We start from the raw sequence: 15,796 nt of genomic DNA, 5'->3' as shown, positions 1-15,796 counted from the left end.
GATGTGTAGTAAAGAGTATACTGAGCAATATGTGGAACTTTGTTGTATATCTTATTTACAAATAGTAAATACAACAACAAGCCATGAAACAGTTTTATATTTAAAAAACCAAGTTAGAAAATCAAATAATTAACAATCATTGAGTATATTTTGGTCGAAAAACAACGAGAAACTAGTCATGAAAAAGTCAACTATTGGTGGGATAAATCCTTATCAAGTTAGACCTTATAGCCCTGGGCCGGGCTCGTCCTTTGAAGCCGTCTAACACCAAATCCTCACAGCTCCGACTCCGACGGAACTCAATACGCGGAATAACGCGCTCTTCTGTTTCAAGACAACTAGCGCTTCTGTCTGACAACGAATTGTTGTTGTTATTGTTGTTGTTGTCATTAGTCGTGTTGTTGTTGTTGAAATTGTAAGGGAAACTGTTACGGGATTCCCTAAAGGCATACAAATGCTGGGGCTGATTTTTCTGCTGGAAGGTGGAGGACATAAATGCTGTCGACCGAATGTATACTGACATAACGTTTGTTGTCATGTCATGTGGCAACAAATTATCTGGTGTGTTGTAATTTAACAACCCTTGGTTGTATGGGTAATTCTGGTTGAACAGTTGGTTGTTCTGCACAACAGAAGGAATCAATGGGCTCTGAAGAGGCGGCTGGAACTGATATCTCTTGTAATCCGGAGGAGCCACGACACCATTGTCGTTAAACCAGTTCGCGTTTTGGAATGCTTCATGCGGATTGCGATAATTCTGTTGAGCAATAACAGGGGCCAAACCGTGAACTGGTGGGGGTGGTACGTTTGTTGGAAAGTACAGACTCTGTGATGGCAGTTGTTGTGGGTACGGTGCGGGCTGAATGTTAGGAAGGTAGTTGTTTTGTGCGTGTGGTACAAGGTTTTGGGCATAATGTCTCGGTTGGAAATCCTGCAAAGTAAATGGCATCATTAGGATTGAATGTAAATATACGTGATTTGGTATTTTTCTTAAATCATTATCATGTATAGTAAAACTGTAAGTTGACATATCTTACCTCGTGTGTAAATAAAGTTTTGTTTTGAACTTGCAGTGCATTGTTAGACTTTGAGGCGAGCGATGGTGGAATGAAGGGTTCTGAATTTGGCCTTAAATTGGACTTGATTGTCTTCGATGCTTTCTCTGCCACATTTACTTTATTATTTTCAAGACTAGATTTCCTACAACATAGAAACTTATTACCTGAAACATTACATGGATTTTAATGATATTAATGGGTTGCTTCTAACAGTCTTTATTTCGTTTGATGACATTCTTACCCTTCTTTGGAACACTTTTCTTTTCCATTTACATCTTTGTAAAACAGCTTCTCAGCCCAACTGAAAAACAAGTACATCTGAATTATAGTACTAGTATATTTGGGTGTGCATATATGAGTGGAATTCTTTTAGTAAAACTTTACATTTATCGATCAATATTTACATTTGCAAATGTTTTCCTTTACATAATACTACTGAAGGCAAGCGTTTTTATAACTGTGTAAATACAGGTTTGGGGTCAAGAGGTCATAGATGTGCGTTTGGATAAACGTTCCACGTAATTTCTCTGTGACGTCATAAAGGGTCGACGCGCGTCTAGTGGATTACATACATGCCGTTGGGTTTGAAAAATTAACGCATTTCACACGTTAAAAGGCAAATAGAAAGTATAAATAAGTCACAAATGTAAATATACAGTAATAAGGTATCATTTTTGAGTTTTATGGAGATGTAAAACGGGTTGACACATGATCAAATCTTCCATAAAGCCCTTCGGGCTTTATGGGATTTGATCACGTGACCAACCCGTTTTACATCTCAATAAAACTCAAAAAATGATACCTTATTTCTTAAATAAAGTAGTCTGCAAAGAGAGAATAAAAAGATGTACCTTGAGTTGCTCGATTCTTTGGAAACTGGAGTCGTTCCTCCACTAATGTCTGATAAATGCGTAATTTTTTTGTCTTTTGATTGCTCTTCTTCTGTGGGTTGCTGGACTTGTGTTTGACCACTCGGTAAATTCTTGCCTGGATGTCCGCTCGGTGAACTTTTGTCTGGTTGTCCGCTCTGTAAATTCTTGTCCGGTTGTCCGCTTGGTAAATTCTTATCAGGTTGTTCGGTTGGTAACTTTTCGTGCGGTTGTGCGCTCGGTAAATTCTTGTCTGGTTGTCCGCTTTTTGGTATCTCCGTATCAGGTTGTTCACTCGGTAAATTCTTGTTAGGTTGTCCACTCGGTATATGCTTGTCTGGTTGTCCGCTTGTTAACTTCGTGTCATGAACTTCTTCAGGGATAAGTTTTGCTACCGCCTCTTGTAAATTTCTGGACATTGACGATGAAGACTGATGTATTTTCTCTGCTGCCTTTCGTTCCTTTTGTAAATGTGAGCTATCGTCTGTTACATGTTTATCTTTCGTCAAGAAATATTGATTAAAAGTTTTCTCTTCGAGTGTCGAGTCTTTCGTAACAGTTTCGTTGATTACATGTGCAGTTTCAAAACACCCTCCATTGTTTGCCAAATTCTTGGAGGAAAACCCCGGAGGAGTCTGAGGTTTGTTTACTGCTGCACGTGAGGTAGGGATCAATATTTGGTCAGTCTCTTTTGCCTCCTCAGCAATCCCGTCGCATAACTTTTCAAGTGACTTTTGCAATAAACTTTCATTTGCGTTGCCTGTTTGATACTTTGAAAGATCTGGAGACGGATTTAAGCAGAGCTGATCCATTCTGTCAGGCTGACTATGATTTTCTGTTAATTGACAGTTTGTCTCCGTGAGCGCCTTCCCAAGAGCAGCATTTTCCAGAGCTTCATTTTCCATTGGAAACACGGATCTTACGGACTGTGAGCGGATTCGCTGAAACAGACGCTTGCATTCCTGGGATCCGTCGTCGTGTACTATGTCGCCTGGGTCATCTCCGGACCCGATGTGGATGGTGGGCAGCCCCGAGAGGTTCTTGAGGTACTCTCTGTATCCGTATAAATAGTCATTCATTACAGCAGATGGGTTGTCAAGAGCCAAGAAAACATTTTCTGTAAGTCTGGCTTTGGTTTGTTCATTGTCTTTTTCATCTTGCTGCTTGAAGAGACAATGTTGAAAACCATGGAAAGACCTGTCAAAATTAACCAAAACCAATGTTCAATATTTTTTTTTCGAAACTTGCTTTCAGCATCTCAATTTGAGTGAAATATTCTTGAGAGGGATGTTTAACAACAAACAAAGAAGACTAAAACTTACATTCTAGGGTCAAAAGGGTTGTTGTACCAGGGATATTTTTGCGAATCTTTGCGGCCAAAACCTACTGTTTTAAAATCCTCAATGTAAGCATTGGTGATCTGAAAAAAAAATCATCTAGTACTAAAAATTAAAATTTAGCTTTGCCTCCTTGGCTTTATTAACTTAATAAAGATTTAACAAAAATGTACTTTACAGAAAACTATCATATCGACTAAAATCATCCTTGCTTTTTGAAATGTGAAAATTTTATACGTGTATTTAAAAAATATATACATTGTATCTGAAATGGAGAAGGACAAACACCCCAAAAAATCTGCGATACCTGTTGACCAATCTCAAACGTTTGTAAATAATTATTCATAATTACATGTATAGATTTATAAAAAAAATATTTACAGCAATGTTCAACAATTTAACAAAATATATATCTACCTTGTTTTGATCATCACCAAGCATGGGGTATGGTGAATTGTTCAAGGGTCCAATTTTGAATCTGAAAAATAAAAATACAATGATGAATCAAGCACTTAAAAAACTGTTAAAGAAAATGTATATGATGGTATGTAGCTTAAGGTCAGACGACACGTTCCTCAAAAATATATAATTTTTCGTAACAATTTTTCATTGAAGTATAGGTACTTAAACAAGTTTCCTCACAAAAAATTAGGGTACCTTACCAGGCATTTGGCCAAGATACCATAGGGTCATATTTCTTATATAACCCTTATGGATAATCCTCTAAATGGCCTATAACACAATTTTTGGTTTCCCTTATATTTAAAAACATTTTAAGAACAGTGTAAAAATCAAAAGAAAATGACAAATGTGAATAATTTTTTTTATATAATACCAAGAGATACAAAACATATATTTGAGGAACGTGTCATCTGACCTTAACTGAATTTTGAACGGAAAAGTAAATAAAGTGAAACTTATGTAAGGATTTGACTTTCTTCTATTGCGAATCCATTTTATAACTTTGAAAATATTGAATTCGAAATACAGCACAATGACATCATTTTGAAAATTCTTTGAATATGATTAACAAAGGTACAATCTTATGAGCATACCGTCAGTTTGTGACAGTTTTTTGAGAATCCTTCTAGAATTTGCCGAGTTATAATTGTTCTTATGTTAAAGTAACTTAAAAAATGACCTTCAACACCCCCTCCCGGGAAGTTCCTGGGAAAAAAAAACCTGGACCTATTCCTGAAAAAAAAATGATTTTCTGTCTTTTACATCCCCCCCCCCAAAAATAAATGAATAAAAATTGTTATATTTCTTAGGTCCGTATATTCATCAGGGACCCATTAATTATTATTGAAAATGGTTTTAATCTTCTCAAAAAGAGTTTGGTAAAAATATTTTTATGCGAGCAATTTTTAACAGAGCCTTTTATTTTGCAAGATTTTACAATTAATCTAAGTGTGAGTCGTGCGTTCTTTTGTAAAACGGGTCCTTGATTATTGAATGTCATGGTAGTTGATTTTTTTTTTACGTTAGACCCCCCCTCCCTAATTTTCCTAGATGGAAAAATCTGTGTCTCGGGACAGAATCTCACCACCGGGCACGAAGAACATTTATCATTTTAACGATAGAACATATCTAGATCTAAATGTTAGATCTGATTTTGACATACAGAAAATATATATATTGGATCTGAAATGTAAAAAAATAGCAAATAAAACAACTTTTAACCTGAATTTAGCCGATTTTTAAATTTTATAAACTAAAACTTACTTTTCATTCGCAGATTCAAACATTGTAGACGGGAACTCCCTGGGTTGAAAAACTTCCAAAATCTAACTATGTGACCACAGTTCCCAGCCAGGAGGTAAATTAATTTTCTATGCCCCGAATGCGTTCTTTGCCTCTATACTAACTCCTTGATTTTTTCTCTCAACATTTTGCCGTTTCCAAAGCATGTTTGTTTATCACGTTAAAAAGCTGTTACGTCACTAAGGTCGCGGGGAATTCAGTCATTTGGGTGTTTTCAAAATTCACTATGACGTCATAATTACTTTAAAGGTTCCACTGCACAGCGAGTACTGACGGCACCTTGATTAATTAAATCAGGCACGTAGCAACAGGGGGAGGAGGGCAGGGGGCCTGACCCCCCTTCTTTTTTCCCCAACCTTACTTATACTATAGGAAATGTACATTGAAAGGCTGGTCCCTCCAACTACAGAAAATGTAGTATAATAAATGGTACTGAAAAAAGTTGGCATTTACCCCCCCCCCCCCATCCCCTAATAGGATTTTCGACTTTGGGCAAGTTTCCTTTTTTGTTGTTGTTGTTGTTTTTTTGCTTATCAACTTTTTCAGGTAAGTATAAAAAAAATTCTCTGGCTGCCCCCCCCCCCTTTTCAAAAACGATGCTACGTGGCTGTAAATTATGCATACATAAGAGAAAGTCTATAATTAATACACAGGTGCTTAGGATCGGGACCCCGTCCCCATGTTCCGTTCCCCAAAAGTTCTTTGAATTTTTTAAAGGAATAAATTAAATGTTTTTGTATACCATATTCAAAAATTCATACTCTCCGATTCTACAACAGAACGGGTTCTGTTTAAGTATCAGAGAGTATGAAAGGCTAGTTATAGTTTAAATTTTGGAATTTTCAGTTGCAATACTTTGTGGATATGTCAAACAAATATATTTTATATAAAAAAGAAATAATCGAAGAAACCTTATCGTACAAGACACGTGGGAAAAGGGGTGGGGTGGGGGGGTCCCGTTTCAAAGCACCTGTATAATAATATTGGATTCATTTAGGAAATAAAGGATGTTACATAATATTATTCAGTGAAAATGAGAATCTTAAACACTTTTTAAACAACTGTGTGCAACTAAATAAAATGTTCCAAAAGAGGCTCCCAGTAGTAGGACCATTTCATCATCTGCATCCTCGCAATACCTGGGGTCCTGAGTCAAAACGTTGCCGCGATGCGTATATAGGTCTGTGTTAGTATCGTATAAAAGTATTGGGTTTTTCGGTTGTAATAATTTTTGAATACCAGAATGTCATACAAAAATATTTTATTTTTAAAAAAAGTCAGAGAATCCTTGGGCTACGAAACGCGAAGGGGATGGGTGGTTCCGTCCCCAAGGGAAAGGTATAATGCCCTGATAGTATAATGCCCTGATTGACCTGATTACATATATATACTGAAATAAAGAGTTTTTATGTGCATAAACAATGTTATTTTTAGTGGAAATTGTGAATATCATCATTTTCTATGAGAATCATGAAGAAAATGCTAAATAAAATATTTTTATTAAGTTTTATTTGACAGAGAAAATTGACAGGGGTATAATGTCCTGATTTTAGGGTATAATGACCTGATGACCTGATAGTATAAAAACTTCTAATAAACCCAACTTAGCAAAACTTAAAATTTACAATTTGATTAAATAATTTTTAAGGATCATATATAAAAGTAGTTTAATTCAGTGTAGGCTAAATTATCTATTGTATATTGTTGGAAATCACTTTTGAAGTTTCCAAGGGGTATAATGTCCTGATTTCTGAATGCCCTGATAATGCCGATTGACCTGATTTACATGTAAATGTGTGATTTAATTAACTGCTTGATAATCTAAGTTATATAATCTTAATCTAGATATTAGAAAAAAAATATTGAAAAAAAAATATATAGTGAATTTTTGAGAAAATAAAGGCATATACAAATGAAGCATATTGATAGAAACATGTAAAACATGCATGCATGTGATAATAAATTATTGGTGGAATTGTTCATAATATTTGATGATTCTGTACTGGAACTTACAGTCTATGTACTTTTAAAGGAAAATGATTTTAAGAATTTTATTATAATAGTAAAAAAAGAAGTTGATGACCTAGTTGTTGATATTTTTAAATGACCCGATACATAATCTGATGACCTAATATTTTGGAATGACTTGATTGTTGAATATCTTTTAAAACACAATTAAATTTTTTTCTTTTTTTTAGTAAATTGGCCTAAATCAAAAATTCGGGAAGGGGTGGGGGTGGGGTGGGTTGTTTAACCTATGCCCCAATGTTCAATTCCTGTATTTTTAAGGTCTTCCGTTTCAGACGGAAGACCTTATAGTGATTCTACTGTTTTTTCTTATTATTATTCTTATTATTATTTTTTTCCCCAAATCTTGTCGGCAGGATTTCTCAGAGATGGCTGGACAGATTTTCCTGAAATTTTCAGGGATGATAGAGAATGAAAATACCCCGAGACGTTTTTTTCATTTTTTCAAAATTCACTTCCGGTCGTCAGATATGTCCGATTTCCGCTTTTTTCAAAAATATTTAATCCGAGTGAGATCTCAGAAACGGTAAGAGATTAAGGCACCAAACTTACAGGGATGATAGATCTTGATAAGTAGGCAAATCCAATTGGGTTAAGATCGTCCGCCGTCACTTCCGGTCGTCACAGGAAGTGTTCTTAAATATCGAAAATTTCAACTTTTCTTTTTTGAAAGTTTTTTTAGCATCGGATTATAGCATCTTACTCGTAGTTTCGAAATATGTCAGTCCCACCGGAAACAAAAACGACAACTTCCGGTTATTAGAGAAAAACTGCATATTTTCAGTATTTTTCTTTCCCATAAATATTTTTTATGGATGAAGTTTTCGAAATGATTTTTAGAAGTGTTAGACAGACTGCAAATGACTACAGTAACGTCAAATATCTTTGGAAAATTCACTTCCGGTCGCGTGATTTCCTGTCCTCAAAATGAATAGTTCTTATAGCTATATCTCTGAAACGTTAAGAGATGTAGACACGAAACTTTTAGGAGTATTATATCTTGACGAAAAGGGAAAAACATTTGGGTTAAGATTGTCCGCCGTCACTTCCGGTCGTCACAGGAAGTGGTCAAAAAATCGGAAATTTCATCTTTTCTTTTATGGAACGTTTATTGCATCACATTATAGCGCTTTATTTGTAGTTTCAAAATATATCAGCTCCACCGGAAACAAAAACTACGACTTCCGGTTATAAGAGAAAAACTAAATAATTTGAATATTTTTTTTCAAATACATATTTTTTATAGATAAAGTGTTTGCAACTGTTTTGGATATGTTATTCAGACTGCAAATGTCTACAGTAACATCAACTATTTTTTAAAAAAATTCACTTCCGGTTGCGTGTGATTTCCTGTCCTCAAAATGAGAAATTATTATAGCTAGATCTCTTAAACAGTAAGAGATTAAGACACCAAACTTTGACAAGTGGTATATCCTGATGAGTTAGCAATTCCATGGTGGATAAGATCGTCTGTCGTCACTTCCGGTCGTCACAGGAAGTGATCAAAGAAGTCCAAAAATTCAATTTTTCCTTATGGAAACTTTTTTTTATAACACAATAGCATCTTATTTGTAGAAAAAAGTCAGTAACACAGAAAACAAAGAACACAACTTCCGGTTGTAAGAGAAAAGCTTCATAATTTGAGTATTTTTCTTTCCAGTAAATATTTTTTATAGATGCAGTATTTGTAATGATTTTTGGATATGTTATTAAGACTGTACCTGTCTTAAGTTAAACGCCAACTATCTTTAAAAAATTCACTTCCGGTTGCGTGATTTCCTGTCCTCAGAATGAGAAGTTATCATAACTAGATCTCGTAAACGGTAAGAGATTAAGACACCAAACTTTTACAAGTGGTAGATCTTGATGTGTAGGCAAAACTAGTTAGGAAAAGATTGTCCACCGTCACTTCCAATTGTCACTGGAAGTGAACAAATGAATAAAAACTTTTCTTATGGAATCTTTCTTAGTAATACATTATACATGTAGCATCTTTTTTGTAGTTTTGAAATATGTCAGTCCCACTGGAAACAAAATGGACAACTTCCGCTTATGAAAGAAAAACTGCATAAATTTAGTATTATAATATACCATAAATATTTAGGACATGTTATTTAGACTGAAATATCTAGAGTAACTTCAAATATCTTTCCAAAAATTTACTTCCGGTCACGTGATTATTTGTCCTCAAAATGAGAAGATAATATTACGAGATCTCTTAAACTGTAACAGATCAAGACACTTAACTTATATGAATAAAACAACATGAAGATAGGGCAAAAAATATAGGGTAAAATGCGTACGCCGTTCCTTCTGGTCGTCACAGGAAGAGATAAAAAATTGAAAATGACTATACTTGTCTAAAGTAAAGTGAAGAATCTTGGTAAGTTACACCTCCGGCTGATTGTTTTCCCACAATCATTAAAAATATATGCCTTTTTAACATAGATTAAAGCTCATTTATGTAGATAAATAGAGGAGAACGGAAGACCTTCTTTGTTGCTGTAGCAACAAGAGTTTCTAGTTGTACATGTAGTTATTAGACATTAGACATATTCAAAATTTCATCAAAAGTATATAAATTCAAATGTTTTGTTAATTATTGAATAAATTTGTCTTTAATATAATATTTAAAGGTCAAATAAGAGAATTATGAGTCTATGAGGTGTGTTAATGAATTATGAGGTCAGCAGAACATGGTTGACTGGGAATACACAGGTGATAATTACAGAAGCCATAAATGGGATATACCCCCAGGTAGTAAAGTGGATATGTATGGCCTCTATGTTCTCTTTGACACTATCAGACATAATAAAAACATAAAAAAAACAAGCAATTTATGAATATCAAAACTGTTTTTTTTTAATTGATCAATTTTCCGTAGAATATTACAGATGAATATTGGCATATGATCATATACATGTATATTACATGTTTAATTTTTTTTTTTTGAAGAAGTTTGCATCCCTATCAATTTTACAAAAAAGTAAATAATAATTATAATATATATTTATTTTTTAAATAGTATATAGATATTACATAATTTTTATATTTACTGAAAATTTTCGTAAAATTGATAGATCGATACACAAACTTCTGTGATCTTTTTTTATCCTTAGCTACTTAAAATTATATCCTCAAGATATTTCATTCATTCGATATATTATTTAATAATAAAAATTACTTTAGTAATAACCTGAGTGCTTGTAAGTTTTAAAACAATAAATAAATACAGATAAGAAAAAAATATAAATCAGATTGCTTTCCCCAAAGTTTTAAAACATTTATTTCTTCCAGGTATATTTAAAACATCTGCATTTTTTCTTGCATTTAGAAATTAACATTTGCCTACCATGCAGTCTCTCATAAATTTTGTTCATTAAAAAGAACTTCATCAATTTTTCCAAAGCTATCAAATTATATATACAAATGTAGTTACTTCAAAGATTTTTTATTGTGTCCAAAAAACCTTAGAACAACATAATAAAATGCATGACAATGAGTTCTACAATAAAATGTGCATGATATTGTGTATTATACATTTTGTGTCTACTTAAAAATATGAATAGAATTAAGCAGAGACATGTACACTTGTTTGACAGTTTCTATAATTAATCTTTGATCCATGGTATTTATATACTATAGATCAAAAATTTATTACAGAAACAAGTGTCTGCAAGTAGAATGAAGACTGATAATTAATGAACATCAAATTATTAGGGAATTCTTCATATTTTCATCAACTTCAATGAATGACTATAGACAATAGGTATTGAAATCAGGTCATTAGCGAAAATTAAAAATATAGCAATTAAAAATCGATATTTTTGAAAATTCTTTTTGTTATGTATTTATCGTAAAAATTTATTTGAAAAATGAAACAAATATTATGAATGAATACAATTTTATATCTCGTAACCAGCCTCTATAACCAGGCAGAGCGCATGCGCGCAAAAAAATTACATCGAGCTCGGAAAACAGCAGAGAGGAAATTCGGAATATATAACGAAAACTAGTAGTGCTATTCTCAGATGCAGAAATTTATGCATAATTCAATAAAATTTTATTTAAAAAGCCGAAGAATTAATAAGTCGACATTGCAATTAGTTTTTATTTGTTTATTTAATCTTTTATTCATTCATTCATTTATTTATTTATTTATTTATTTATTTATTTATTTATTTATTTATTTTATTTATTTATTTATTTCAATTTTTCTATTTATTTATTAATCATTTATTCTTTTCTTTAATTAATAAATGTATAGATTAATTTATTATTTATGTTTTAATTCATTTATATTTTAATTTGTTTGTTTATTTGTTTACTTACTTTATATTTTGCTTGATTGTTTATTTATTTATTGGTTTCTTTCTTTATTTATTGGTTTATTTATTATTTCTGATAATTAAGTAAATGTTTGATTTACTAATAAATGATTTATTTATTTAATTATTCCTTTTTATATTATTATTCTTTTAAAATTAATCAATTAATTAATTTATTTAATATTTTAATTATCTTTTTATTTTTTTTAATCTATTTTTTTTCTCTCTCTCTCTTATAGACAGGTTCTGCTTATGTATTGCTAGGGTTTATGTTCCCATCACCAGGGTTTGTATACCCATCACCAGGGTCTATATACACATCATCAGGGTCCATATTATCTATCACCAGGGTTTATATACCCATCACCAGGGTCTATACACCCATCACCAGGGTCTATATTATCTATCACCAGGGTCTGTATACCTATCACCAAGGTCTGTATACCCATCACCAGGGTCTATATACCCATCACCAGGGTCTGTATACCTATCATCAGGGTCTATATACCCATCACCAGGGTCTATATTATCTATCACCAGGGTCTGTATACCCATCACCAGGGTCTGTATACTCATCACCAGGGTCTGTATTATCTATCACCAGGGTCTGTATACCAATCACCAGGGTCCATATTATCTATCACCAGGGTCTGTATACCAATCACCAGGGTCTATATACCGATCACCAGGGTCTGTATACCAATAATCAGGGTCCAAATTATCTATCACCAGGGTTTATATACCCATCACCAGGGTCTATATACCCATCACCAGGGTCTATATTATCTATCACCAGGGTCTGTATACCCATCACCAGGGTCTGTATACCCATCACCAGGGTCTATATACCCATCACCAGGGTCTGTATTATCTATCACCAGGGTCTATACACCCATCACCAGGGTCTGTTTTATCTATCACCAGGGTCTGTATACCCATCACCAGGGTCTGTATACCTATCACCAGGGTCTGTATACCCATCACCAGGGTCCATAATATCTATCACCAGGGTCTATATACCCATCACCAGGGTCCATATCATCTATCATCAGGGTCTGTATACCCACCAGCAGGGTCTATATTATCTATCACCAGGGTCTGTATACCCATCACCAGGGTCTGTATACCCATCACCAGGGTCTATATACCCATCACCAGGGTTTATATACCCATCACCAGGGTCTATACACCAATCACCAGGGTCTATATTTTCTATCACCAGGGTCTGTATACCCATCACCAGGGTCTATATACCCATCACCAGGGTCTGTATACCCATCACCAGGGTCTGTATATCCATCACCAGGGTCTGTATTATCTATCACCAGGGTCTGTATACCCATCACCAGGGTCTATATACCCATCACCAGGGTCTGTATTATCTATCACCAGGGTCTGTATACCCATCACCAGGGTCTATACACCCATCACCAGGGTCTATATACCCATCACCAGAGTCTGTATACCCCTCACCAGGGTCTATATACCCATCACCAGGGTCTATATTATCTATCACCAGGGTCTATATACCCATCACCAGGGTCTGTATTATCTATCACCAGGGTCTGAATACCCATCACCAGGGTCTATATACCAATCACCAGGGTCTATATACCCATCACCAGGGTCCGTATACCCATCACCATGGTCTATATACCCATCACCAGGGTCTATATTATCTATCACCAGGGTCTCTATACCCATCACCAGGGTCTATATACCCATCACCAGGGTCTTATATACCTATCTCCTGGCTCTATCTCTTCTTTCACCAGGTCTATATACCCATCACCAGGGTCTATATACCCATCACCAGGGTTTGTATACCCATCACCAGGGTCTGTATACTCCTATCACCAGGGTCTATATACCCATCACCAAGGTCTATATTCACTTCACCAGGGTCTATATTTACATCACCAGGGTCCATATTATTTATCACCAGGGTTTATATACCCATCACCAGGGTCTATACAATCATCACCAGGGTCTATATTATCTATCACCAGGGTCTGTATACCCATCACCAGGGTCTGTATACCCATCACCAGGGTCTATATACCCATCACCAGGGTCTGTATACCCATCACCAGGGTCTATATACCCATCACCAGGGTCTATATACCCATCACCAGGGTTTGTATACCCATCACCAGGGTCTGTATACTCATCACCAGGGTCTATATACCTATCACAAGTGTCTATATACCCATCACCAGGGTCTATATACACATCACCAGGGTCTATATTATCTATCACCAGGGTCTGTATACCCATCACCAGGGTCTGTATACCCATCACCAGGGTCTATATACCCATCACCAGGGTCTGTATACCCATCACCAGGGTCTATATACCCATCACCAGGGTCTATATACCTATCACCAGGGTCTGTATATCTATCACCAGGGTCTATATACCCATCACCAGGGTCTGTATACTCATCCCCAGGGTCTGTATACCCATCCCCAGGGTCTGTATACTCATCACCAGGGTCTGTATTATCTATCACCAGGGTCTGTATATCCATCACCAGGGTCCATATTTTCTATCACCAGGGTCTGTATACCAATAACCAGGGTCTATATACCGATCACCAGGGTCTGTATACATATCACCATGGTATATATTCACCAGGGTCTATATACCCATCACCAGGGTCTATATTATCTATCACCAGGGTCTGTATACCCATCACCAGGGTCTGTATACCCATCACCAGGGTATATATACCCATCACCAGGGTCTATATACCCATCACCAGGGTCTATATATCACCAGGGTCTATATACCCATCACCAGGGTCTTTATACCCATCAATAAGGTCTGTATACCCATCACCAGGGTCCATATTATCTATCACCAGGGTTTTATATACCCATCACCAGGGTCTGTATACCCCTCACCAGGGTCTATACCCATCACCAGGGTCTATTATCTATCATCAAGGGTCTATATATCCATCACCAGGGTCTGTATACCCATCACCAGGGTCTATATACCCATCACCAGGGTCTATATACCGTCACCTATTTCTCACCAGGGTATATCATCAAGGGTCTATCACCAACAGTCTATATTTATCACCAGGGTTGATTTATATCACCAGGAGTATGTGCATCGCAGAGGGTCTGTCAAGGGTCTGTGTATCACCAAGGGTCTATGACTCTATGTATCACCAGGGTCTATATTCACAAGGGTCTTGTGTATAACTAATATTCACCAGGGTATATACCAAGGGTCTGTGTATCATCACCAGGGTCTGTGTATCATCCACCAGGTGTCTATCACCAACAGTATATATACCCATCACCAGGATCTATATACCAATCACCAAGGTCTATATCCCGATCACCTATTTCTTGTTATCAACAAGGGTCTATCACCAACAGTCTGTATTTACATAGGTTTGATTTTGATATCACCAAGAGTATGTGCATCGCAGAGGGTCTGTCAAGGGTCTCAGTATCAACAAGGGTCAATGACTCTATGTATCACTCAGGGTCTTTATCACTAAGGTCTTGTGTATAACTAATATTACGGTATCACCAAGGGTATGTGTATCATTAAGGGTCTGTGTACTACCACCAAAGGTGTCTATCACCAACAGTCTATGTATCAATAAGGGTCTATGTATCACCAAGGGTAGATTTATTACCAAGGATATGTGCATCATAAAGTGTGTGTCAATAACCAGGGGTTTGTGTTTCAACAAGGCTTTCTATCAGCAGGGTACTGTATATGTATCACCAAGGGCCTATTTATCACCTAGGGTCTGTATCAACAAGGGGAATTTATCTCCAAGGGTCTATGTATCACCATGATTATGTGTATCACCAAGGGTAAATGTATCTCCAAGGGTCTATGTATTACCAAGATTATGTGTATCACCGAGATTATGTGTATCACCAAGGGTATGTGTATCAAATAGGGTCTGTGTTCTACTAGGGAACTATGTATCACCAAGTGTCTATGTATCACCAGTGGTCTATGTGTCGTCAAGGGTCTTTTTATCACCAAGGGTATGTGTATTACCTAGGGTCTGTGTATCACGAAGTGTAGGTGTATCAATTAGGGTCTATGTATCACCAAGGGTATGTGTATCACCTAGGGTCTGTCTATCACCAGTGGTCTTTGTATCACCAAAGGTCTGTGTATCACCTAGGGCTTGTGTATCACCAGTGGTCTATGTATCACCAAGGGTTTATATATCACCTGGAGTCTGTATCAAATAGGATAAGTTTACTTAGGTTATGTATGTCACCAAGGGTCTATATTACCAAGGATATGTATATCACCAAGGGGTTGTGTATTATTGAGGGTCTGTGTATCACCAAGGGTATATATTGTCTCACCTAGGGTCTGTGTATCAACTAGGGTCTGTGTATCACCAAAGGTCTATGTATCACAAA

The 15,796-nt window shown here is 35.7% G+C and overlaps 1 protein-coding gene across 1 annotated transcript; it reads right to left on the bottom strand.

Moving 5' to 3' along the window:
- Positions 1 to 104: 104 nt before the first annotated feature.
- LOC134256972 (integrator complex subunit 6 homolog) lies at positions 105 to 5,198 on the bottom strand. The gene is made up of 7 exons (XM_062739641.1): positions 4,990 to 5,198; positions 3,682 to 3,742; positions 3,250 to 3,347; positions 1,910 to 3,124; positions 1,300 to 1,359; positions 1,038 to 1,200; positions 105 to 931 (listed from the first exon to the last, which is right to left on the bottom strand). Exons 1-7 carry the CDS (start codon positions 5,010 to 5,012, stop codon positions 188 to 190), a joined length of 2,364 nt encoding a protein of 787 aa, XP_062595625.1. The 5' UTR covers positions 5,013 to 5,198; the 3' UTR covers positions 105 to 187.
- Between the last annotated feature and the right edge of the window lie 10,598 nt (positions 5,199 to 15,796).

The sequence above is a fragment of the Saccostrea cucullata genome, unplaced genomic scaffold (genome assembly GCF_032062105.1).
Source record: "Saccostrea cucullata isolate Sc308-1 unplaced genomic scaffold, CSIRO_AGI_Scuc_v1 ctg1767, whole genome shotgun sequence".
NCBI classification, from domain to species: Eukaryota; Metazoa; Mollusca; class Bivalvia; order Ostreida; family Ostreidae; genus Saccostrea; species Saccostrea cuccullata.
This window is presented reverse-complemented; position numbering and strand designations above follow the sequence as displayed.

Excerpts from the sequence above, each read along its gene's own strand:
- LOC134256972 (XM_062739641.1), bottom strand. The coding sequence starts at position 5,012 with ATGTTTGAATCTGCGAATGAAAA. Across the intron at positions 3,743-4,989 it reads TTTGAATCTGCGAATGAAAA|ATTCAAAATTGGACCCTTGA; the intron begins GTAAGTTTTAGT and ends TTTATTTTTCAG. Across the intron at positions 3,348-3,681 it reads TTGGTGATGATCAAAACAAG|ATCACCAATGCTTACATTGA; the intron begins GTAGATATATAT and ends TTTTTTTTTCAG.